The sequence below is a fragment of the Phascolarctos cinereus genome, unplaced genomic scaffold (genome assembly GCF_003287225.1).
Source record: "Phascolarctos cinereus isolate Bilbo 61053 unplaced genomic scaffold, phaCin_HiC Scaffold_3;HRSCAF=262, whole genome shotgun sequence".
Taxonomy (NCBI): Eukaryota; Metazoa; Chordata; class Mammalia; order Diprotodontia; family Phascolarctidae; genus Phascolarctos; species Phascolarctos cinereus.
In genome coordinates, this window is record NW_027555736.1 from 59,866,273 (window position 1) to 59,893,553 (window position 27,281).

The 27,281-nt window shown below is 40.2% G+C and overlaps 1 protein-coding gene and 1 pseudogene across 1 annotated transcript in view; both read left to right on the forward strand.

Moving 5' to 3' along the window:
• The first annotated feature begins 6,678 nt into the window (after nucleotides 1-6,678).
• LOC110221476 (RAD9, HUS1, RAD1-interacting nuclear orphan protein 1 pseudogene) lies at nucleotides 6,679-7,445 on the forward strand (annotated as a pseudogene).
• Nucleotides 7,446-14,612: 7,167 nt separating this feature from the next.
• The window catches only part of BMS1 (BMS1 ribosome biogenesis factor), a 37,243-nt gene continuing 24,574 nt past the window's right edge, over nucleotides 14,613-27,281 (forward strand). Inside the window, 6 exon segments of the mRNA XM_021006128.2 lie at nucleotides 14,613-14,751; nucleotides 18,717-18,918; nucleotides 19,531-19,721; nucleotides 24,217-24,296; nucleotides 25,975-26,163; nucleotides 26,707-26,849. Of these exon segments, the coding sequence (XP_020861787.1) occupies nucleotides 18,743-18,918; nucleotides 19,531-19,721; nucleotides 24,217-24,296; nucleotides 25,975-26,163; nucleotides 26,707-26,849 (779 nt within the window). The 5' untranslated portion in view covers nucleotides 14,613-14,751; nucleotides 18,717-18,742.

The window sequence follows — 27,281 nt, forward strand, 5'->3', positions numbered from 1 at the left end:
CCTGAGGCTCGAATACATGCAAGTTGAGAATTAATGTCTACATGTTTTCTGATGTGTTTGTTGTGCTGTGTTCTGTGGAGTGCTTTGGAGGAGGGGGTCACGAGTCAAAGATTTCTTTTCTATAGAGTAAGGAAAGACAGGAGAACGGGGATGCTTTCAGGAAGAGTATGGAGTGCAGTGGGATCAAGCAGGTTGGGGTGGGGTGGGGATGCGGCCCTTGAGAAATGAAGTGCTTTTTTTTTTTAAGTTTATGTCTCCTGGAGGCTTTATTTTAATCAGATAAAGAAATCTGCCAAAAAGAGAAATGTTTCACCAACTTGTCCTACCAACCTGCCCTCAAGTTAAGAGTGATACTATTTTAAAGAAACCAAAACTTACCCCCTTTTTATGACAAGGTAAAAATATAATTGAAAGGGGCAGCTAGTGGCTCAGTGGATAGAGCACCGACCCTGGAGTCAAGAGGACCTGAGTTCAAATTCAGCCTTAGACACATAACACTTACTAGCTGTGTGACCTTGGGCAAGTCACTTAACCCCAATTGCCTCATTAATATGTGTGTATATATATGATTGAAGTCAGATTAGTGGACATCATTACATTTTTTCTTCTCCCGCTCAGGTATGGTTTCAAAATAGAAGAGCCAGACTATCTGCGCAACAAAAAAAGCTGGCACCTGGGGTTTCCACCACCTTAAGACAGGTGTGCCTGGAAGATGTTTCTTTAGGTACATTTCTGGAAGAGAACTCTGAACAAGAACTTGCAGCACCCAATGCCTCCAGGTGCCCTTCCTGGGCAGGTGAGCCTAGTCAGAAACCTAGCCCAAGGAGTAGCTGCTCCTTTGAAAGGAGGAGGGCAGCTTCAACCACTGAGGATGCTTGTTTATATGGACATGGAATTTCCCAAAGTCATCGCTTTGGCCCCTCCCAAACCATGGAACCATCAACTGAACTTCACCCTTGTGCCCTCCCCAGGCCAATGTCCCAGGGAAGCCCCAGCCAGTGGACATCTTCCTGGGCCCCACAGGGAACCCAAGGGCCAGAGAACTATAATACACAAACTTCCTTTTATGGACAAGTGAAGCCACCACTGCAAAGTGAAGAGCAAGACTGGACAGTGGAACAGCTATACTCCAATCACCCACTGCCTTTTGAGTGTGCAGAGGAGGCCCCACATCAGTTGCAGCAGCCACATCCCCAACAAAACTGCCCCCAACAACCCCACCCTCAGCAGAACTATTCCCACCAGCCATCAGCCCTGCAGCCCTTGGTGCCCCAGACCCCCAGGTTTCAGGTACAACCGCTGGCCTCATCTCAACCTCAGCCGCAGGAGCTTCAAGACCAGACACTGCCACTACCATGGGCGAAGGAGGAAGAGCATTCATGTGAATCATTCTCTTCTTTTAGCCAAGAACTACATTGCACAGATGTATCCAAGGGAACTGTTGGGCTTGGATCCACACTGCTTCTTCCTGATGGACATCCAGTTGTCCCCAAGGGAACTTGTGCTCCCCAGGAACATCTTCCTGCCCCACAGGGACATCTGGCTGACCCCCTGGGAAATCAGGCTGACCACCAGAGACACCTGACTGACACCCAGGGACAGTTCTGCCCCTCCAGGGCCATCTGGCTGATCCCCATGGACACCTAGATGACACCATCAGCAACCTAGCTGACATCCTGGGTGTTCTGACTGAGACACCCAATGCCAGATCCAAGAATCTGAGGTTTCTAGACACCTGATTGTCTGACCTGACTGTCAGAAAAACCTGGAAAGACTTGAATGAACTAATGCTGCTTAGTGAAGTGAGCAGAACCAGGAGAACATAACACACAGTAACAGCCACATTGTGCAATGACTAACTTTGATAGACTTAGCTCTTCTCAGAGATTCATGATGGAAAATGCTATCCACATCTAGAGAAAGAACTATTGAGTCCAAATGCTGATTGAAGCATACTATTTTTTGTATTTTTTTTCTTTCTCATGGTTTTCCCCTTTGGTTGTAATTCTTTGCAATATGACTAATGTAGAAATATATTTTAATATGATTGTACATGTATGGCCTATATCAGATTGCATGCTCTCTTGGCAAGGGGGAGGAAGGGAGGGGAAGAAAATTTAAAACTCAAAATCTTATAAAAGTGAATGTTAAACTAAAAATAACTAAGTAGATTTAAATATATATATATATATATATATATATATAGTTATATATTATATTTATATTACATATATATAAATAATTAAAAAGGAAAAAAAATGGCATTTGTGTTGGCCAGACTGGGGGCTACCAACAGGCTCCACTAACCCAGCCCTCAAAAAGAAGACCTGATCTCTGACATGGACTATCTGTGTGACCCTGGCCAAGTCATCTCTCATGACTGAACAATAATATAAATAGGAAACTTGGGGGTGAGAAGGTAAGGGAAGTGCCAGCTTGTGTTGCTAGAGGGAGCTTCCTCACCCAGGAGTTCCTGATACCAGTGAAGTCACAGGTCTCATCTCCAACATTAGGTTGAAGGTGAGCTCCTTCAGCAACAAAGATCATTCCTTCAAGGCAAAACTTACTCTCTGCACTCCCAGTAGTTAGCCCAGGGCCTGGCACACAGGGAGCTCTTTCCTAAATGATTATTGACTGACTGCTATGTGCCTACACTAGGTTAGGGGGAATCCAGCACAAAACTAAAGTCTCCCTCCTCTAATTGCTTATATACGTTGCATTACTTGCATGGAAGTTTTCTCTTGACTGATTCCAATAGAATGGAACCACCTGAAGGATATGAAATTTAATTTGTGGGCACACAGAAAAGTCCCTTAACCTTGTAAATCCTGATGAAGCAGTTAAGCTTCTGCACTTAAGCACTGCCCAAAGCTTCTTGTACTGGGGGCCAGGGGCCTGGTCACTGGCTTTCTACTCTGGGGCCTGAGGTGCTGGCAGTTTGCCCACTGAGCTGGGGTGGCCTGGCCTAGTTGCCCCTGTTGTGCCCTGGGTTTTGGGGTTGGTGTGCTGTGCCACTAGCCTGCTGAGCCAGGACCTCCATGGTCCTGGATGCAATTAGCATAAATAATAGTAATGCTTTGATTTCATTAATATTGCAACAAACTATTTATCCTGGCACCCAAAAGTATTGTACAAACCTCATACTTACTTCAAGGTCACGCTATGACCTATCACCAAGAAAAAATGCTGAGCAAAATTATTTGAAAATTTAAAGTTAAGTTTAACAACTAAAGCTTCCACAAAATAGAATGGGCTTCTTAGGAAGGCTGTAGGTTTCCCATCATTGGAGTTTTCCAAGCAGAGGTTCTGTGACTATTTATCACGTCTATTGAAGTGTGACAGGTTAAGAATAAACACTGACATATTACTTTAAAGTTTGTAGAGCACTTTGTATACCTAACACCTTTGAGGGGTACTCCATAACTCTCCCTTGCAGTTTTTCAGATTGGTTTCCCAGGGGAAGCATCTGCCCTAGCTTCTAGAGGTATCCCAGAGGTATCCCATCTAAAACCATTGAGCCCCAACAGATGTCCTCATAAACAATCAGCCCGTAGACATAATGAGATTTTAGTAAAAGTATTTATAAAGATGAAATGGTAAGAACAAAAGATGCCTCACATGAAACTGGGTTGCACCCTCATATACATACAAACAACATCTTTGGGAAGAACGGGCTCAAAAATAAAGTACAAGGATAGGGAGGCATACATATATGAAAGACTTGTAGCAAAGGAAGAGTCAGAACACTTAGTTCTGAAGAACCTGGAATTCCTTTCTCTCTTCAATGAATCCTCACACACTTTCCCTCGGGGGTAGTGTCACTACAGAGGCAGTTGCTTAGCTGGGATTCCAGGGTCTTTTCTTCTGCAAAGCTTGCCTGGATTGCCAGAGTTTTCTTTCTCTTGAGTCAATAGCTTACTCTCTTCTATGCTTCCACGGATCCCGTTTGTTATCCCTAGGACTTAACACTATGTCACAGGAGGCTTAAAGAAAGGGTCAGTCACCCTTTGCCTGAAACTTCCTCCCAGCACTGGCAGCACATTGCATTTTTGAGGAGCTCTAATTGTCGCAAAGCTTACCCTGAAACTGAACTAAAACTGGCTTCCTTGTATTTGCCACCCATATAACAACTCTTCAAATAATGTAAATCAGTGTAAAACCAAATTTCATCTGCCTTCTTACTGAGCCAAGAATTCTGCATCTCTCTATGCTTTGCTTGCACTTTACTTTTGATGGAATTAAACACATACATTGTTAGAGACAGACAAACTATCTTGCTGGTAAACCCTACAGAGTTCTCCTTTTTTTTTTTTTTCATTTAGTAGCTTCTGAATTTCCCCATCATTCTCAACAAACCAGTCCTGATGTTTGTGAGTGGTCTGGCCCAGCTCAGTAAATGTGGTGTTATACACCATATCTCTGAAAGCTACCCACTCTTTTTCTGCTCCCTATGAAAGAACTATGCTACATAGAGATTTCTTCCTTGGTCACGATAGGAATTTTCAGGGAAAAATGTTTTTTTAAAAGAAACACTTTTGAGGAAATTTTTTACCTCTGAAGAAACATATTTGCTGCTTTATGACTTCAGGAATACTTTCTTCCCTTTTGCAAAAGCAGAAGCAAAGGGAGAAACTTCTTTCTCCAAAGTGTTTGATAGGCCTTTTAGAATAGGCAATCTTAACCTGGATATCTTACCTTGGAGAGGTTTCAGGTGGGTTCAGGAATTTAAATGGGGAGGAGGTGACATTTTCCTTTTCACTAACTTTTAGTTTTCTTTGTAATCCTATGTATTTTATCTTATGCATTTCAAAAACATTAGTCTGAGAAATGGTCCATTGGCTTCACCAGGATGCCAAAGGGGTTCTTGAAAGGGTAAAACTTAAGAACCTTGATTTAGATGAAAGGATAAAACACTTTAAGAATTGGGAGTAGGCAGAGGTTGAGCAGAAATCGAAGAAAAGAAGACTCTCCCTGAAAATAACAAAATCACACATCTCATAAAGTTATTCTAGCAATGCTCATTGTTTCTGGAGGTTTTCAATGGATAGAGATTACCTTAGATTGACAGGGCATTGGCAAATGCTCAACTGGTCAGAGATTGTACGCTGGATTAATGCAGAACCCCCTGAAGTAGTTTATTGAGGGAGGTCTCAATGCTTGCTATCTTGCTAAAGCCTTTGCTGACCTCCCTACCATTCCTCGAGTCCTGCCGATGAAGCACTTTGAGTATCTCATGCCTGTATTTTCATGTGTCTAGTTTTTTGTTTATAGCTCCAGCATGTTGTAGTGATTGCACTGATTTCCTGATTCCTCCACTCTTTCTTCCTCCAGAAAGTCCTAGTTATAATCTTGTAAAGGCACTGTGTTGACTATTTAAGTACAAATACACGTATCTCTGTCTCCCAAGTAGAATGGAAACTTCTAGAGGACAGAGTTTCCTCTTGGTTTTTATATCCCCCCTGTCTAGTATAGGGCCTTGGGAGTCACTTCATGTTCCCTGTTTTTGATCTCCTGTTTCACTCTGCTCTTGGGGGACAGAGGCTTAACTCATTTGTAAAATGAGGTTAATAGTCCTTTCTTACCTATTGTACTAAGTTGTTTGGAGGAAAACTCTTTGTAAAACTTAGAGAACTGCATAAATGTGAGCTGGCATGGCTAGTCTGTATGCTCCCTGCAGGCCCTTCTCTGTGTGTTTTCCTAACGGACTGCTTTGTGCTAGGTAAGCTTTTAAAAAATATTTCCCTGCATCACAGACTTAAGGACCAGATGGGACCCTAGTGATCATCATAAGTTCTTCAGTATAATCTTGGATAACTGTATTGCTGAGAAAAGCTAAGTCAGTCATAGTTCATTATTGCATAATGTTGCTGTTGCTGTCTATAACATTCTCCTGATCCTGCTCATTTCCTCTTTGCATCAGTTCATAGAAGGCTTCCCAGGTTTTTCTGAAACTATCCTGCTCATCATTTCTTATAGCACGATAATATTCCATCACAATCATATACCACAACTTGTTCAGCCATTCCCCAACTGATGGGCATCCCCTCAATTTCACCTTTCTTAGCATCTTTTCTTAGCTACCTATGTTTTAATCAATCAACCAATCAACAACCATTTATGAACCTCCTATTATATACCAGACACCATGCAGGCTTCTACTACCTTTAAGTACAGACTAGCCATACCAGCTCACATTTACCTACCACCTGCTTCAAAAGTCCAATGTCCCTCACAAGACTGCAAGATTCTGCCAGACCCGCTTTTTTTGTATCCTCTTTTGTATAAACCACACAGCAGTGGTTTAGTTAAAACTTATGGTAGCAACTCTCATAGCAGTCCTAGGCTCCCAGCCACTTTTCTTAACATTTGAATTACGATAGTCTGTGGTTGGGAGAACTGTTGAAGGTCTTTTAAAAAGTTTAGCTGCGGGCGGATTTCCGGGGGCTGGCTGAAGGGGCAGGGGCGCAGTGAGGCAGTGTGCCAGGTGTCCGGGTTCCTCTGTCCGAGTCCCGCTTCCCAGGATCCCCCTTATTCATGCGCGAGTTTTCATTCCAGGTACTTTCTTCATTGGAGAAGTTGCACTCACCCAGTGCATGGGTGAGGATCGTTGCCAGTCTCCTCGACGTATTACCCCAGGCAACACGAGGCTACTCATTGTCCTTCCCTCTTCCTCTGTTGATGCCTCCCAGGAAAAAACGCAAAAGCCAGTCCCGGAATCCCAACTGGCATTCCGAGAAGGGCCTGTGGAGGGACCCAAGCATCCCTATGGATACCCGCAGCCAGCTGCAGCCCTCCCAAGGCATGCTCCAGTCACACCAATAGACCACAAGACCATCATTTCTTGGATGTCTCCTCAGTTTGAGAATACAGGAGGCTGGTTGCCAGTCTACCAGAAAACAAAACCAAAACCAAAACCAAAACAAAACAAAACAAATCAAGAGCCTTACAATCTTTGGAATCTGCCAAAAAGTCGAAAAGCGACTAAGAATAGATTTCCACCTCTGTCCTTTGAGAGTTCAGTGTCTTCTTCCTGTGAAGCCGCTTTGGACAATCTCTCAGTTACGGACTTTCCTATGCAGTGTCCAAAGGACACTGCCAGAAGGTTCTTGATCCCTCTATTCAGTCCCCAAGGCTGTGGGAAATTGTCCTCTCATGACCTTCAAAATTCAGGTTACGTGGTTATCCCACCTGATATCCAGACCCCAGAATAGTCCCCTGTGAGGGATAGTAAGCATATTCCCACACACCAGAAGCAGCATATGAGAAGGAGGTGCCCTCTCCTAATGGATCCTCCTAAGAGCCCAGACCCTGGACTTATAGTGCTTTCAGGCACACCAGAGGAGAAATATGGGCTGAAGATAACTTGGAGATGATGATATCAACTTCTTACTTACCTCAGAGAGAAGGGAAAATCGAAAATGAGCCAGTTTCTTGGGAAGACATGAGAGGAACCTTGAAATATTTATCTCTTTTTACCAATAACTTGGGTCCAGAAGGGCAGAAATTTACATTGTCCCATGGATGGTTTTATGGTGCTGCTAATCCAATTTCTGGCCTTGAAGAGATCAAATCAACAGACTCAAGTATCATTTAGGACCCTTGTGGTCCTTCCTGTTGATTTAATAGGGAACCACAAGCCCCAGAATCATTATGTGAACTAAAGCTGAAGTTCCCTAGTATGTTTTTTGGTATTGCTAATTAGTGGCACAGCATACGCAGACCATTCTTTTTTATATTTTTCCTCCTGTTATTTATCCAGTTTAAAGGTAATTCATAGCAGTTAGAGGGGAAATAGTTACACAATATTTTCAACAAATTGTAAATATGCACTTAAGGGTGGGAAGACAACTTTTAGAAAATATTAAAAATGTTTACAAATAAATGCAGAAAACTATTAGTGAAAAAAGTTTAATTAGTTTCATTGGTTTTGTTGTTTAATTTAAAAATTAAATTTTACTTTTTTTAACAAGCAAAAATCCATTTCTCTCCCTCCTCCTTTCTTCCAGTTTTGAAAGAAAGAAAAACAAAACCACAGTTATAAATATGTATGATCAAGAAAAATACATTTCCGCATTGGTCACGTTAAAAAAAAGTTCTTCATTTTGTCCTCTGATTTTTTTACTTCTCTTATCAGTGGATGAACAGTATATTTTATTATTAATCTTTTAGAATTGTAGTTAGTTATCATACTGATTAGAGTTGCTAAATCTTTCAAAGTTGACTGATTGTACAATATTGTCTTTGTATAAATTGATCTTCTGGTTCTGTTTTCTTTACTCTGTATAAGTTTATACAAGTCTTCTCAGGTTTCTTTGAAACCATCCCCTCCCTTATTTTTTAATAGCATCATAATATTCCATTACATTTATGTATTATAACTTGTTCAGCCATTTTCCACTGAGAAAAAGTTCTATTCCTTTCTATTTCCATTCAGTTCTCTCCAGACATCAATCATATCTGGCTTATCTAAAATTGTATTCACTTCCTTAACTTCTTTCTTATTTATTTTTTGGTTAGATTTGTCTAATTCTGAGAGGGGAAGGTTAAAGACCCTCATTATTATAGTATTGCTTCTAATCACTACCTCCCTATTCCACACCTTTTTAAAGAATCTCTCTTTCATATTCTCTTCTATTTTTTCATTCTTTTTATCTTATTATTTCTTGGTCTCTTATAATGTCATTGGCTTCCCCTTGCCCAATTCTAGCTTTCAAGGAGTTGTTTCCTTCCTTAAGATTCTGTATCTCCTTTTCCAGTTGGTTGATTTTCTTTTCATAATCTTCTTGGTTTTCTTGGATTGTTCTTATTTTTTTTTCTAGTTTTTCCTCAATCTCTCTTATTTGATTATTAAAGTCTTTTTTAAGCTCTTCTAAGAATTCTTTTTGAATAGGCGACCATTTGACATTATTCTTCAGGGTAGGAGAGGCTTTTTTTTGCTTCAGTACCCTCCTCTGAAGATCAACCCCAATTTTCCTTTTCCCATAGTAGCTGTCCATGGTTGGGTTCCTTCTCTTTTGCTTGCTCATTTTTATTTTTATTTTTAAAATTTGTAATAGCTTATTCTTATAATCACTTCTAGTCCTGGGATATGAGGGATGGTGCCTCTGGCCTCAGGTGCTTCTTACTGTTATTTCTTGAGCTTTGTCCAGGTCCCAACCTCTTCACTCCTTTAACCCTTCAAGCCACAGCTAGGGTCCTCAGGTACACTATGCCAGAAATGCTCTTGCTCCCTGAGGACCCTCCAGTGGTTCTAACCTTCACTTCTCCCCTGTGACCTAGAACTGAAACCAAGAACTCAACTTTCTTGTAAGTGCCCACAGCCAGCATCTTCTCCACCCCACTGTTTCTGCACTCACCCTTTGGTCATGTGCTGGTTTCTTCTTACCTTCCACCACAGCCTGGGACTACTATCTCGGCAGCTAAGGTTCCTTCAATCTTCACTTGCTCAGATGTCTGACCCCTGACACTGTCTGTGAGGTGAGAATTCCTGTGGCTGAGGCTGAGGTTACTTCTCAACCTAGCTTCCCCAGGGCTTGTCTTATCGTTTCAGCAGAGATAGCCTGGAAGTGTTTGCACTTCATTCAGGCCAAATCTCAGTCCTGGGGTCTTTCCCCAAGTTTTCTCTAGTTGTTTCAGGAGGACTACTGCTCTGCCCCAACTCTTGTTTATTTTTACAGCTCTTCCTTCATCCTGAGGCAATGTTTTATCTTGTTTGTGGAGGAAATCTGGAGAGTTTGGGATTTTCCAAGTACTCTGACATCTTCACAGAATTCTCTCCCATTTTTCAATTTATGGGTACCCCCTTAGTTTTCAATTCTTTGCCACCTCAAAAAGAGCTATGAATATTTTTGTACATTCTTAATCAGAGGTTTTTGTGTTTGTTTTTGCATAGGATCAATCCCTTTTTTAATCTATCTTCCCTCTGATTCCCTATCCTACCTTATTTCTTTCCCCCCCCATTTCCATGTACTTCTGTACAGTCAAAATTAAAGTAGAGCAAGGCACAAAGTTCTGGGCATGATCAATTTATTAGCAAATGTGAATTTACCAATAAGTAAGATCTCAGCTTCCTCAGCAAAACTAAAACCCTGAGTGAAGGGGACAGTCTTCTTTTATAGTTTTAGGGAGCACAGAAAATAGAAAGGTTGTCATCATAGTTGCACAAGAATATAATTATTTGGAAATTGGGAATGAGGGCTAGCAACTACCCCGTCTTTCCCTCCTGTCACTAAGAAATGTTCAAAAAGACTCCAGCTTTTGGGATAAGAAATCACTATTTAGCAGAAACTGCTGGGAAAACTGGAAAAATGTATGGCAGGAACTAGGCATAGACCAACATCTTATACCCTATACCAAGGTAAAGTTAAAATAGATACATGATTTAGATATAAAGACTGTGACTATAAACAAACTAGAAGAGCAAGGAATAGTCTACCTTTCAGATCTGTGGGGAAATAAAAAAAATTATGACCAAACAAGAGATAGAGAACATTGTGAAATGCAAAATTGACAATTTTGATTACATTAAATTGAAAATTTTTTGCACAAATAAAGCCAATGCATCCAAGATTAGGAGGGAAGCAGAAAACTGGGAATGAATTTTTACAACCAGTGTCTCTGATAAAGGCCTCATTTCTAAAATTTATAGAGAAATGAGTTAAATTTATAAGAATACAAGTCATTCCTCAATTAATAAATGGTCAAAGGATATGAACAAGCAGTTCTCAGAGGAAGAAACTAAAGCCATCTACAGTCATACAAAAAAATACTCTAAATCACTATTGATTAGAGAAATGAAAATCAAAGCAACTTTGAGGTACCACATCAAACCTATCAGATTGGCTAACATGACAAAACAGGATAATGATAAATGTTGGAGAAGACGTGGGAAAATTGGAACACTAACACATTGTTGGTGAAGTTGTAAAATGATCCAACCATTTTTTTGGGGGGGGGAGGTTAGGCAATGGGATTAAGTGACTTGTCCAGGGTCACATAGCTAGTAAGTGCTATGAGTCTGAGACTGGATTAGAACTCAGGTACTCCTGAATCCAAGGCCTGTGCTCTATCACTGAGCCATTTAGCTGCCCCATGATCCAACCATTTCGGAGAGCAATCTGGAGCTATGCCCAAAGGGCTATAAAATTGTGCAGATTGTAAGCCATGGGGGGGGGAAGAAGAAGTGGGAGGGGTAGAAAATTTAAAACTCAAAATCTTATGGAAGTGAATGTTGAAAACTAAAAATAAATAAATTAAATTTTTTAAAAAAGAAATATTCATTGTTTGAGTCTAGCTGCATTTGCAAGATAGAGAGAGTAATCCAGACTTCTTTGGATAAGAAACCAGCTATCTTGAAGGACAGCTTCATGTTGTCAAGATACTAGATCAGACTTTCTGGTGTCTACCTGCCTCCTTCAAGGATAAAAGATTTCCTTGATATAAAAACAGAACAGTGATTAACAGGAGAACTGGATTTCTAAACCTAACTCATTATAGCACAGCTGAATTTCTGAACTAAGTACAGAGACAAAAAATCATGAGTTAGGCAGTTACAGGACAAAATCAATTAATTGTGGGGGCAGCTAGGAGGTGCAGTGGATAGAGTATTGGCTCTGGATTCAGGAGGATCTGAGCTCAAATCCAGCCTCAGGCACATAACACTTACTAGCTGTGTGACCCTGGGCAAGTCACTTAACCCCATTGCCTAGCCAAAAACAAAACAAAAATAAAAGAATCAATTAATTGTAAATAGGATCAATTAAAAAAGATACAGAATTGATCTGATTATTTCAATAGCCAATTATGTCTGTGTTTGTGCACATGTGTTTTTACAGACTTCTGCTTGAACACCCCAATTATATGAAACATTTTCCCTTAATATTCCCCTCTGTTCCCCTAGCTTATTCTTTTTCCTCTCCCTCTATTAACATAATCAAGGCATTAACAATCCACTTCTAGGCTTCAGTCTAATTAGGCTCCCTCTATGACCCCTAATGACAATAGGGTTTAGAGGAGACATGTGTATCATTTCCCTATATTAGAATGTAAACAATTTATCCTTGTTTAGTCCCTTAATATAGTTCATGCATATTTATCTTTTTATGTTTCTCTTAACTCCTGATTTGTACTTCAAAGTTTCCATACAGCTCTGGTCTTTTCATCAGAAATGCTTGGAAGTCCTTTACATCATTTAAAAGTCCTCTCTCTCCTTCTCCCTCCCATTAGAATATTCATTTTTGCTGAGTAAATTATTTTTGGCTGTAAGCCTACATCCTTTGCCTCTTGGAATACTGGCTTCCAAGCTCTGTGCTCCTTTAAAGTGGAGGCTGCTAAATTGTGTGTGATCCTGACTTTGGCTCCTTAGTACTTGAATTCTTTTTTTTTTTCTGACTGCTTGAAGTATATTTTTATTTGACCTGGAAGCTCTGGATTTTCTTAATTGTTTAAAGCTAATTCCATAATACATTATTTATTCTAAGAATATAATTTATAGATTGGCTGATAGAGTAGTTGGGAGTGAATGGACCTAGAGTTAAGAAGTCATGAGTTGAATTCAGCCTCAGACATTAACTATCTGGGTAACACTGGGCATATCTCTTAACTTGCTTGCGTCAGTTTCCTTATCTGTAAAATGGGGACATTACGCAATAGCATCTAACTCCCAGGGTTGTTGTGAAGATAAAGTAATATTTGCAAAGCGTTTAGGACAGCTCCTGCCACACAGTAAAGATCATATAAATGTTAGGTAGGAATAGTAGTAGTAGAATTAGTAGCAGTAGCAATAGTAGCAGTAACAATAGTAGTTAAATGCGTATAATAATAGCACCTACCTCCCAAGGTTGTTGAGAGGATAAAAAGAGATAATTGTAAAGTGGTCTATAAACTTTAAAATGTACCAATGGCAGCAATTATATTTATGGGAGGCATCATGGTGAAATAGAAGTAATGCTGGATTTGGACTCAGTGGAATTATGTCACCTTGGGCAAATTGCTTCACTTTTCTGGGTCTCAGTTTCCCCATCCATTTGAGGGGGTTAGAAAAGATGATCTTTAAGATTTCATCCAGCTCTGTCCCTCTGTAAGTGCCAAGTAAGTAGAAAGTGCTATATGGTTCCTACACTGTGGTCTGAGTACCCTTGGGGTTCTATGTATACCAAACATTTCCATTTTGCATTTTCTCAATCAATGGGGTTCTTAATCACATGGGGTTGTACTGTTGTGGTTTTATATACACATATATGGTTATATACACAAATATGTGAGCAGATAGGTGGCACAGTGGATAGAGTACTGGGCCTGGAGTCAGGAAGACCTGAGTTTAAATTTGACCTCAGACATTTATTGGCTGTATGACACTGGACAAGTCAATTAACCGTTTGCCTCAGTTTCCTCATCTGTAAAATGAGGAGCAGGAAATGGCAAACCACTCCAGTACCTTTGTCAAGAAAACCCCAGAGTCATGAAGAGTTGGACATGAGTATAAGTGAATAGTGACAAACACATATATGTATGTGATTATATACATATATCATTATATGTACATGTTATTTTATGTATACATATAGACACGGTTATATAGACATCATACACACACACACAAATATGTGTGTGTGTGTGTGTATGTATTGCTGTACTACCATGTGGGGTCCTCAAATGTTTTGCTATTAAGTGCAATTGATGGGGTGCTTGGGTGCTTGTACTTGGACCCCAATTTCTCCCTAGTCTCAGAAACACCCTCTCTGACAATTTCTCCCCAGTCCAAGGACACTGTGCCTACCAGTTACTCATGAGTGGACCCCAGCAAGACCCTTCTCTCTCTTCCTGGTGCAGCTACACCAAGCTGGGTGAAACAGGGCTGGGCTGCTCAGGCCCCAGCCTCCCAGTTCCTTAGTAAGCTCCTGTCTTGTGAGAAAACTTTCTCTTGTTGCACAGCATTCTCTAATCAGGACAGAGAAACGGGTGTCTCGTCTGGCCCAAGGAGCTCTGTCTTTGGCTGGCCCAGGGACGCTTCCTCCTGCCAAACTCCCAAGATCCGAGCCTCTGACATCTCCCTCCCTGTCTGCTATAGTCCCTCACTTTCCCATCCATAGCTCCTATAGACACCTGGACCTTTGGATTACCTAATCCGTATCCCTGGCATTCCTTTCCCATGCCCTTTTCCATATAAGCCCAGCTCCATCAATCTCTGGCAGGTTCCCTAAGAATCCTTGCCCGCTGAAAAGTGTAAGAATAAACTTTTTGCCGCCTTGACTTGACGAATGCTTGAGTCTGTAAATTCATTCCAGACGACCCCGCCCCGTACTACAGGCTTTGAGTGGTCTCAACCTCTCAGGCCGCAACAGAATCCCTCTGGTCAAAGGTTAGAAAAGATCTCATCCAAGGCTTCCTCCGTGGGTAAATGTATGACCCCCATGCCACACTTCAATGAGCCTCCTAAGACCCTTCGCTACCCCTTCTGATATCTCTGGAATCTGGTCTGACCACGCATGCACGCTCCTGACAGTGCGCATGCGTGCTCCGGCTCCGGCGCCAACCAATCAAATGCGTCTCAATCTCTGCGTCTCGGAAAAAGCCCTCCCTTCCTTTTTCTCCGGGCACTTGTTTCGAGGCCTTGGGGGAGGCGGGGAGGAAAGCGCAGAACAAGCGCAGAACGTACTTCCGCTTCCGGCGGTGTCCATGCGGAGAGGAGGTCGGTGATCACTGTGGGTGCCAGTAACGGCCGCTGGCGGACAGAAGAGAAGAGGAGGGAAGGTAGTTACAGGGCGAGGGAGAGTGGGAGGCCGACCAAGAGCGGCCGGGGGGCGGCGGCTGACTAGCCCGGGTCGCGGGCCGTGGAGAGTCCGACGGCCTCCTGGGGGCCATCGGGCCCCGGGGGCTGCCCGGCCGGATACCCCGGCCCTCCTGCTTTGCCCCTCCCCGCCCCTCCTTAGCCCACCCCGTCCTCGTGTCCGGCGCGGAAGTCTCTCCTCTTCCCCCAGCCTCGGGAGGGCTAACGGACGGATTCGGGTCCTCGGGTTCTAGGAAGTGGGAAGGGGAGTCGTCTGGGAATCGCTCCAGTTTAGTTCGCCCCTCGTGTGGCTCCTGCTCCCTAAGCGATTTACAGACGGGGAAACTGAGGGATAGGCTTCCCCGAGTAGTGCTGGTGCTGATGTTTGGGCCTCCAGGGCCTCTGTACGTCCTTCCTTTGCGTGCTGTGGGCTAAATCTCCACTGATCCATCCCTTTTTGGTTGGTAATCCGTTTTTAGTCGTGTCTGACTCTTCCGTGACCCCATTTGGGTTTTTTGTTTGTGATTTTGTTGTTTTTTTGGCAAAGACACTGAAGTGGTTCGCCGTTTCTTTCTCCAGCTCATTTTTTCAGATGAGGCAACTGAGGCAAACAGGCATAAGTGACTTGTCCGGGGTCACACAGCTAATAAGTGTCTGAGGCCAGATTTGAGCTCAGGAAGATGAGTCTTCCTGATTCCAAACTGAGTGCTTTTATCTGCTGCCATGCCTAGCTTCCTTGATCCTTCCCTGGACAAAGATAAATGGAGACCCTCCTGAATGCACTGGAGCTGGCTGTGGGACCTGGAAAATGCTGTGTTCTACAGGAAGCCTTCCTCAGTCCCTCTTAATTCCCATGCCTTCCCTCTGATTATCATCTCTTATTTATCCTGTATATATCTTGCTTTGAATATATTTGTTGGCATGTTGTATTCTGCCCCCCCCCCCCATATTGTAAGCTCTTTGAGGGTAGGGACTGTCTTTTCCTCTTTTCCCCAGGGCTTAGGGTGCCTGGCTTGTAGTAAGCACTTAATAAATGTTTATTGATTGATACTTATCAAAGATGCTTGATCCTCAAATTATGATTTGGATTGTGGAAATGATGAAGATTTGGAGAATCTGTGATTCTGGAGGGAGGGTACTTTCCCAATTCTCTTTCTCTTGTGACAGGACGTCTTGTCTCTAATTTCCATCTCTATTCTTACTCTTACTGGTTTGTTTTTCTGAACCTTTGCTGCCAAACAACTGGAAATGAAAAGTCAAGTACACTTTCTCTTCTTTGCCTTTGTTTGTGTCATATTTATTATACAGGGTTTCCATAGAGTCTTAGTGCCTTTTAAGACTTTTGGGATATCTTGTATTTACAGATGACAGAAGCAAAGAAGGGTAGTTCATGCACTGGAAAACAGACTCAGAATTTAGAAAACAATTTCAATTGGCCATAATGTTGGGCTGAATTGAATACCATAAAATTTAGTAGGGATAGATGTAAAGTTTTCTATTTGGTTTGAAAAAAATTGACTTCACAAGCATGAGTTTGGGATGGGAGTGGGCTGGGGCCAGGTGGGGAGAGGCTAAGGAACAGACCAAAAAGATTGAGGATTTTAGTGAATTTCAAATTTAATGTGGGTCAGTAGTGTGATGTGGCAATTTAGCAAGCTAATGAGATTTTAGACTGCCTAACAGAGTATATAATAGGTGATGCTGCTGCTGCACTTCTGCTTTGGGCACTCAGCTGGAGTATTCTGTTCAATTCTGGCTACTACTTTAAAAAAAAATATTGATAAGCCAAAGAATGCCCACAGGAATGTGACCAGGATGATAAAAATCCTTAAAATAATGCTTTATGACAATCATTTGATAGAAAAGGGATTTTTAGGTTTAAGAATAGGCTTAGGAGGTAAATGATAGCTATATTCAAGTATTTTGAAAGGTGCTTATGTGGAAGGAGGAGATTTTCTGTGCTCATTACAAAATGGTTGATCCAGAAACACTAGAATAGAAGCAGTTGCAAAGAGGAAGTCTTTTCTAACTCTGAAATTCTTTTTTTTGAACTATTTTTTCCAATTGCATGTAAAAACAATTTTTAAAATTCACTTTTAAATTTTTGAGTTCCAGGTTCTCTCCCTTCTGTTCTAATTTTACTCAGTTTTTTTATATATTTGGGAAATGAGGCCTTTATCAGAGAAATACAAAATTTCTCCCCAGTTTTCTGCTTTCCCTCTAATCTTTTTGTATTTGTTTTGATTGTACAGAAACTTTTAAATTTAATATAATAAAAATTAACCATTTTACATTCCATCATGCTCTCTATCTCTTGTTTGGTCATAAATTCTTCCCTTATTTATAGGTCTGACAGGTAGACTATTCCATGCTCCCCTAATTTGCTTATGGTATCACCCTTTATGTCCATTTATGTACCCATTTTGACCTTATCTTGATATATGGCATGCAATGTTGATCTGCTTTCCAGTTTTCCCAACAGTTTTTGTCAGATAGTGAGTTCTTGTCCTACAAGCTGGGATCTTTGCATTTATCAAATACTAGATTGCTATGTTCATTACCTACTGTATGTTGTCAAACTACCCAGTCTCTTCCACTGATCTGCCACTGTATTTCTTAGCCATGATCAGACTGTTTTGTTGATTACTGCCTTATAGTATAGGTTAAGATCTTGTACAGCTAGGCTACCTTCTTTCCCTTTTTTTTCCCATTAATTCCCTTGATATGCTTGACCTTTTGTTCTTCCAGATGAATTTTGATAATCATTTTTGCTAGCTCTGTAAAATAATTTTTGGTAGTTTGATTGGCATGGCACTGAATAAGTAAATTAATTTAGTTAGGATTGTCAGTTTTTTTATATTGGCCTACCCTTGAGCAATTAATATTTTTCCAGTTGTTTAGATCTTACTTTATTGTGAAAAGTGTTATGTAATTGTGTTCATATGGTTTCTGGGTTTGTCTTGGCAGATAGACTACCAAATATTTTATATTGTCTACAGTTATTTTAAATGGAATTTCTCTTTTCCTTTGTTGCTGCTAGACTAACTCCAAAATTATTGATTCTGTGATTCTGTTAGTTTTCCTACCCTCTGTTGTCATTTTCAGAACAGGAAATGAAAAATTTTGGCACCATCACTTTTGTCACGACTTATGGCATCTTTTTACCCGAAGCATCCTTTGCCATATATGTAGTCCTTACTCTCAAGACTAATTGTGATAGTGCTCCCTAAGGATTGTTGTCCTTTTAGGGGGCGTTCAGATTCATGCCTTAGGGGTCTGACTCTAGTTTCTGGAAGGAATGAGTATTACACAGGCCTCTTAGTTCTTTGGGGGCAAGTATGTTGGGTTTGTTCTGAAGAAAGCAGTAGTCTGTATGAGCTTGATGAATCAATGAGTGTGCTGTTTAGAGCATTCATTGAACTGAGTGAAGATTTTTGTTTTCTTTTTAGCTTATTTCCAAGTGCATGACATGCTTCCTTTGTCTTCACTGTTTTGCTGAGATATTTGTAGCATAATTATAAATGAAGGGACAATTTTCTGTTCTCAGTAGACCGTGATTTCATGGAATTATAGGATTTAGGAGTCTAAATGATGCTTATTTCTTTATGTCTTAAATAGTTATTTAGCTATTAAAGTGTGGGATGTAGAGTCAGGGAGTGGTCTTAATTCAAATTCTGCCTCTGACATTTATTAGCTTTGTGACCAGGGGAAAGTTATTTAACTTTTCTAACCCTTAGTTTCTTTATTTTTAAAATTGGAGGATTGGACCAGACCTTTTATGTAGACTTTATGGGAGAGTAAAGTTGGGAATAATTTTTAGTACCTCTTTTCTGTCCTTGTTAAATGATCAAACACATTATCTTTGCATACAGATAGGGTTTTTTCCCCACTGGTTGGTTGGTCACATCCAGAATGGTGAAAAATGATTGCTAATTGTCTTTTGATATAGGTGATAGCTGATTGCTAAAAATCACCATGGAGGACAAGGATCAGAAAAGACATAGGAAGAAAAACAGTGGGCCAAAAGCAGAGAAGAAAAAGAAACGTCACCTGAAGGATCTAGGACTTGGAGATGAGGAAGATGCTTGGAAGAGGAACCCACGGGCCTTTGCTGTACAGTCAGCTGTTCGGATGGCACGGTCCTTCCACAGGTATGGGCAACTTTTTTTTTTAGTCTTGTGGCTTTCTTGTTTTACGTAGTGAACACCATGGGATGGGATAATTTAATTTTAGAGCTGTAAAAGACCTGGAATTGGTTTTATTTTGAGTGAAATAATGTCCCCCATGTAATTATGGAGCATTACTTTATTTAACACATGGAAAGGCTTTATCCTTGTCACTTAACAATAACATTATAGGAGACTTTCATTATGATGCAAACTTTGAATTGTCCTTTGGCATTTAATGATCTCTTTCCAAAATATTGATTCCATCTACTACAGGTAAGGGTTTTGTGCTTTTCTTTTCACCTATGTGCACATCTTTTGTTTTTCATTAAACATTTATAATGAATCCAGAAATATAAGTTTTAAAGTTTTTTAGTCTTATCTACATGACCAGTTGATAATACTACAGTTGATAATACTATTAACAGAAGACCATTACTTCTTGATCAAAAGGAAACAAGCAGGGCTTTGAGGTAGACTTGTCTACCTTAGAATAGAGCAGTCATCAGGTTTTCTTTTTATTTGTGATTATGTATGTATTTATGTATGTTTGTATGTATATGTATGAATTTCTTATTCTTACTCCTTTACATATAGAACTCAGGACTTGAAGACCAAAAAACATCACATTCCAGTGGTTGATCGAACTCCCATGGAACCTCCACCAGTGGTGGTTGTGGTAATGGGTCCTCCAAAAGTTGGGAAGAGCACTTTAATTCAGTGCCTTATTCGGAATTTCACAAGACAGAAACTGACAGAAATTAGGGGTCCTGTAACAATTGTGTCAGGTATGAATAGTGCTGATATGTTCTCACGTGTGCCTATTTCTTTGTTATGTTTTCTTATAGACATTGGATTTTAGATATAAGATATTATACTTCGTTTAATCTGGAAATGATGCAATTTGCGTGGAACTGAATTGTTTTGTGGTAGGGAAGATGATTTTAAACTGTTTGGAATAGGGTAAACTGTGTCACCTTTTACTACTTAGTAATTTTTAGAAATCACCACTTTGACATAAAACGAATCACTGTGCTTAGACTTTCACCTACCGATGAGAGTTTTATTTAGTAGTAGAATGTTAGAGTTGGAAGGGAACTGGGAGGTCCTCTAGTCTAACACCTACCACAAGTGGTCATCCAGTCTTTGCTTGAAGGCCTCCAGAGTTGGGAGAGCCCACTGCCCAGAGGCAGTTGTTTTGATTGCTCTGATTGTTAAAAAGTTTCTTCTTTGCCTCTTTACAACTTGTATCCATTGTTCTGCTTTCTCCTTCTGGATCCAAATTGAAGGCATCTTATCTACCTTCCACAGGGCAGCTCTTCAGATGCTTTGAGACAGCTCTGATGTACTTCTCACATTGCCTTCAGTCTGAACATCCCTCGTTTCTTCAACTGATTCTCTTCTGAATGGAGGCTTTTTCCCTGTGGTTTCCCTCCTAAAACATAGCCAGATACAGTACGTATCAGGCAGGGTCTGAAAAGGGTCAGGGACAGCTCTGCCACTTCTGGTTCTGGAAACTGCCTTTTCTTGCAGCTTACGATCTCATTAATTCTCTTTCCTACCACATCATACCTTTGTCACAGCAAGGTGATTTGACAGTCTACTAAAATTACCAGTCAGTCAGCCCTAAGTGTCAGACCCTATGTGAAAACAGTGGGCATACAAATGCAAAGAACAGAACAACCCTTTTGTTGGAGGAGTTTACATTTAGACAAGGAAGATAGCAAGTCCATCTTTAAGTTTGTACAGAAAGTGTTTAGATTCAAGGGTAGGGAGGACACTATTGGTTGGGGAGATTAGGAAAGGCTTTATGGACAGTGTGGTTCCTGATCTGTATTTTGGGTTGGGGTTCTGTGGGGTGAGGAACAGAGAAAGCCAGTTTGGTTGGATCACAGAGTAAAGTACTGGGAGTAATGTACAAGAAGACTGGAAAGCTAGGTTGAGGGCAGATTGTGAAGGGCTTTATAAGCTATACAGAGGACTTTATGTTTTATTCTGGGGCAACATGGGGTCACTGGAATTTGAGTGGGAACATGACATGTTCATGTCTGCACTTAAAATCATTTTAGCAATTGTAGAAACGTTGTACTCAAGTGTGTAGAGATTTGCATCAAGGAGAGACCATATAGAAAGCTGTCCCAATAATTATAGAAGAGTCAGTGAATTAAAGATGTTTGAATAGAGGGAAGGGAATGGATAGGAGAGTTGTGAAGATAGAAGTGGCAGGATCTGGCAGATGATTTCATATTTGTGGTGAAGTAGAGTGAGAATCTTTTTCAGACAAGATGCTATCTAACTATGTCTTCCTATTTTGCATTTTTGACGTTTTTTTTTAAGCCAAAATCTAAAATTTGACATTATCCCAATTAAATTTCATTTTATTCAGCCAAGTTTTCTAGCTGGTTATGGTGTTTCTGTGTCCTAAATTTGTCAGTCAGTTTGTTAACTTTGTATTATTCCAGCTTTATGTCACCTGAAAATTTATTGAAGATGATTGAAAAATATTAAACATCACAAAGCCAGTGCCAGATTTCTGGGTCACCCCAATGAAGACCTTATTACAAACTGACATACATCATTAAAGACTGTTCTTGAGTCTAGCCATTCAGCCAATTCTGAATACACCTAGTTTTCCTACTGTCCCATATTTATCTATAAGATCTTATAAACCAACGTAGGCTTTGGCTTCCATTTCATTTTGTTGCTTGCTGAAGAGGTTTCCAGTTTCTTTTGGTCTCTTCTTTGTGTTGACTGACATCAGAGAAATTTTGTTAGGAAATGATGAGTCTCAGTTGGTGTTGTTCCTACCTCTACAATATCTCTCCCATCTGTTTCCTCCTCTCTACTCACAGAACCACCATTCTTACCACATCTTGCCTAGACTGTTGAAATAGCCTTCTAGTTGATGTCTCTTATTCAGCCACACAGTTCTCAATGTCATTTTCTTAAGTGCATAAGTTCCTCTCTTTGGCTTTCAAATTGCTTCGTAACCTGGATCCAGTTTACCTCTCCAGCATCTTCAATCACGTGTTACTCTAACCCCTTCCTGAACAGTAAGAATTGTACATGATTCTCCCATCTTCTGCCTCTTTGCGAAGGATGTCATTCCCACGTCTTGTCCACCTCTTGGAATTCCTCATTTCCTTCATCGTTCTGCTCACTTCTCACCTTAAGTCTGAGACCTCTTGAGATCCCCTTAGCTACTTAGTGTCTTCGGTCCAATGTATTTTGAATCTTTTGGTATGTTTTGTAATACTTATTTATGCCTTTTGTTATCTCTTCTGATAGACTTTTGTGAGCTCGTTGAGAGCAGGAGCCATTTAATTTTTATCTTTATGTCTCCAGTGCATCACATATAATAGATACCTGATTACTGTCTTTTCTTTTGTCTGTTTCCTTTGGTGTTGTTATCAAAAGCTGGTTGAAATAGGTCGGGTTGGAGTTTCTTCAGAGTCAGATCTTCTGATTTTTATTCTTCTAGTTTGTTGTTGTTCAGTCTTTTAGGTCATGGTCAACTCTTCACGGTCTCTTTTTGGGGAGTTTTCTTGGCAAAGATACCAGAGTAGTTTGCCATTTCCTTCTCTGGCTCATTTTACAGATTAGCAACTGAGGCAAACAGGATTAAGTGACTTGCACAGGATCATACAGCTGTTAAGGGTCTGAGGCCAAATTTAAATGCAGGAAGATTCATCTTCTGACCCCAGGCCCAGCCCTCTATTTTCTGTACTACCTCCTTGCCTCCAGCTTGTTGCTGATTTTTATCCTTGCTCCAAAAAATTGATGATCCAGCCACATAGAAAGTTCATTTGGAAATGATTTTCCATAGTAACTAACCACTTCCTTTTGTGTTAGAAGATTATCAGTCACTTTTTGTGAATTTTTTTGGTGCTCGGGGTGTTCAGCACCTCTCGAGTCTCTTCCTGAAGAAAATATTCATGACTTGTAGTTATGAGATTTCTATATACTATACAAGCCTTTGATTCATTTTATTTCTTAATCCTGAACCATATTTTCAACATGCTTTTCACTGTCATCCCCTAGTTGCATTGAAGTCACCAAGTGTTAAAATTTAACTTAAAAGGCTGTCATAGGACTTACCATCTGTATCAGCAGTCGGTATATAGGCTGTCATTCTCTTCGTGATGTTCTCTGCAGGTAGTTGTCATGGCATGGCAGTGTGAGATGACCAGCTATCTAATAAAGTGATGTGTTTCTGGTTGCCTTTGGATACAAGATAAAACCAGCTCTGCCAACTTTATTTGCCTCTCCAAGGAGAATGTGTGATAGTTCTTTCCTTTAGTGGCAAAATTTTCTCCTGGGGAGTGGAGAGAGGAACAATCATTATTGAGTGTCAGTGTGCTATGCTAAGTGCTCTATGAATTTTATCTCATTACCTAAATATATGTATATCAAGATAGTCAATATAGTTATGTTTCACTTTTCTTATGGTATACTTATTTGTTACTGGACAGCGATCTCTTATTTAGTGTACCAGTAGCTAATGTTTATAGATGTTCCTATGGTTAATATATTTTATTTTTAACAGTTCTTTCCTAGAAAAACTTTGTTACAGACCATTGTATGTCAGTCTTTAAGAATACGTAGGTATTTGACGTTTTCCTCCATATTATTTCAATTATGCCATGGTATTTGAATATTTTTGTTAGATACATGTTTTTAAATTTTCAGTGATGCCTTTTGTTTACACATTATAGTTAAATACCTGGAAGTTCCCCTTATGTATCCCCCTTTTCCCACACCATTGAACATTACTTGGAATAAAAATAAAGAGTTAAGAAAAACCAATTGATGTAGCATCCATGGCCATAGATGCCCACCTTTTGATTGAGAAGAGGAAGCCGAGTCACTTATTCTTCAGAACTGAGATTGGTCATATTTAATGACTGCTATTTAGTGATGATTTCATTTACATTATTATAGTAGTTGTATATTTTGTTTTCTTGGTGTTCATTTAAAAACACGCTACTGTGTACATATCTATCCATATTTCTCTGAATTTATCACATTCACTTTTTCTAACAGTGCAATAAAATTCCATGAGACTCACATACCACAATTCCAGCCATCCCATTCAGTGGCCTCTCACTTGGTTTCTAAGTTTTTGCTGTCAACGGCCCCTCCCCCCAAAAAATAAAAAGAAACACCCCAGAAAAGAGCACTGTATTTTGGTAGACACTGTAGAAATATTTGAGTAAACCAGTTTACAAGGTAAATTATTTTAGGTGTTTTTAAAATGTAAGTTTTCTACATCTTTATTCTCAGGTAAAAAACGACGGCTCACCATCATTGAATGTGGATGTGACATTAACACAATGATTGATTTGGCAAAAGTGGCTGATTTGGTAAGTTATCAGGGAAAGCTTCAGTCTTTTTTGGACTCTGACATATCTAAAATAGAGTAATTCATTATCTTCTCCCCACTCAACTACCATCCAGACCCCAGTTTCAAAACTTCACAGTCATCCTTGACTCTTCACTCTCCTCATATATCCAGTCAGTTGCCAAATCTTGTGGTTTCTACTGCTACATCTCTTATACCTGTCCTTTCCCCTCTACTCCCATGGTCACCACCCTGGTGCAGACCTTCATCTCCTCTCACTTCTGTTGTTGAAATGGCTTATTAATTGTTCACCCTGCCTGAAGTATCTCCCCTTTTCGGTCTCTCTTCCACACAACAGACAAAGAGATTTTCCTCCAACAGACAAAGAGATTTTCCTCTTTACACCCAATACTCATCTTCTTTCTCCATGCCTTTGTAATAACTGGAATGCACTTTGTCTTCACTATTGCCTCGTAGAATTCCTAGTTTCTTTCGAAGATCAACTCTATTGCTACCTTCTACTTGAAGGCTTTCCTAGCCCTATCCTAGTGTTTTTTCAATACCCAAATAAAACGGGTTACCTTGTATGTGTTTATTTTTGAATGTGTGATCTCTCTCGATATAATGTAAGTTCATTGAAGGCATCGGCTATTTCATTTCTGGTAGCCAGGTGGTGTAATTCATAGAGCCTTGGACTTGGAGTCAGGAAGACCTAAGTTTGAGTGTGTTAACACTTGACCCTGGGAAAATTAGTTAATCTGAGTCTTCCTCTGTAAATTGGAGATAACACCTACCTCACAGGGATTTTATGAAGGTCAGCTGAGATAACATATAGGCAGTGCTTTGAAAATCTTAAAACACTAGATAAATGTTAGCTGCTCTTTATCTCTTCAGTTTCTGACACAGGGCCTACTAATTACTTGGTTAATCCTTATTGATTGAGACTTTATACTTTTATTGTATTCAGATGTATCTTGTTTTTGCTAACATTTAAAAGAAGAATGTAAAATGCATTTTAGTAATTTCCATTGTATCTTAAAAAGGTAGAGGATTTTGATATTTAAAGGACTCCTATATCCTCCATATAGGCGAAGAGCCCTTTTAAATCACCTCCAACATGTATCTGTATTGTAAATTTGAATGTGTTTGTATGTGTGGTGTGTTTTTGTAAAGAGGACCACCTGTATAAATTTTCAGTCTAATTTCTATGCTTTTTCAGATTACTTCCTGGGCCAGCTCTAATGGAACAGTTCTTAAACAGCTGGATGGGAAGTTATGGGAAGTCTGATAAGATAATTTCTTTAACAAAATTTGTTTCCCTCAAAGTGAGGTTGGAAAAAGGCATTTGGTTCTACATAGGATTCTGCATTCTATTAGTATTTTTTTTGATTGCCATTCTAGGTTGAATGGAAGGATGACTGCTTAGAGACCTATAGTTTATAAGTACTTTATAAAGGAATTGATTTTCTTAAAAGTAAAGAATCCTGGGAAGCTTCTGTTTTTATCTGTTTTTTCCTAATACATTCAGACTCTTGAGGTGAAAGATTGTGGCCCTTAGTTGATAACTGAGGTCCTTTGATAGCAAAACCAAAGTGTTTTCCTTGTCAGTGTGAGGCTCTAAGGAGAAACTTGAGTCAGAGGCTCGATTCCCTCGCTGGCTGATCAATTCCAAGGTAATTGGCTGCTGTTTTCTGTTTTAGGTTCTTATGCTTATTGATGCCAGCTTTGGGTTTGAAATGGAAACATTTGAATTTTTGAACATCTGTCAAGTACACGGATTCCCTAAAATCATGGGTATCCTCACACACCTCGACACCTTCAAGAATAACAAGCAGCTAAAGAAGACCAAGAAGAGATTAAAGCACAGGTTTTGGACAGAAGTCTATCCAGTAGGTGTCAAAGTCAAAATTTGGTGCCGATGTCACATATCTCTTTGAGCATCTTGACCCTTGTTCTTTCTAATTTCTCGAGGCTTTAGGACTCTTCCTTGTAAAATGAGGGAACTGGACTAGGTGACTTCTGAAATCTTAGCGTAGTGTCTGGCACAAGGTAGGCCTTTAGGAAATGCTTATTGTGGGGCAGCTAGGTGGTGCAGTGGATAAAGCACCGGTCCTGGAGTCAGGAGGACCTGAGTTCAAATGTGGCCTCAGACACTTGACACTTACTAGCTGTGTGACCCTGGGCAAGGTCAATTGCCCATTGCCTAGCCGAAAAAAAAAATGTTGATTGACTGACTTTTGACTCTACATATGTTATCTTGTATCCTTTTGAAGGAAAGCAGGCTCTAGTGCTGGAAGGACCTTTGAAATCATTTAGTCCATCCTCTTGTTTTACAGATGAGCAAGCTGGGGCCTAAAGAGTTAGCTCCGATGTCCTCATTTTAGCAGTTTGGGAAAGAGTGAAATACCATATCATGCCTTTGGTTTTTACAGGGTGCCAAGCTATTCTACCTCTCTGGAATGGTCCATGGTGAATATCAAAATCAGGAAATTCACAATCTGGGACGCTTTATCACAGTTATGAAGTTTCGGCCTCTCACGTGGCAAACCTCTCATCCTTATGTCTTAGCAGACAGGTAAAGGTACTTTTCAGTTAATCCATTTTGTCAGAAAGCAGGAACAATAACTAGCTTTGCTTGGTAAACAGTATAATTTAAAGGGAGATTGGTTAGAACCAGACTGTGATAATGATAATAGCTAGCTATTGTTTATGCATAAAGTTTTTTAAGGTTTAAAAAGTACTTTCTATGTGTTAGCTCATTTGATGTTTACAACAACCTTGTGAGTTCAGTGCTGTTATTCCCATTTTATAAATGAAAAAACTGAGGCTTAGAGAAGTTGTGGCTACCCCAGGATCACATAGCAAGTAAGTGTCTGAAGCTGGATTTGAATTCACATCTTCCTGACCGTCAGGTCCAGCCTTCTGTCCTCTGTGCCACCCAGCTGTCCAGATGTTTTATGCGCACTGATCTGTGAAGGAGAAATGGAACAGTGGGATCATAACTAGC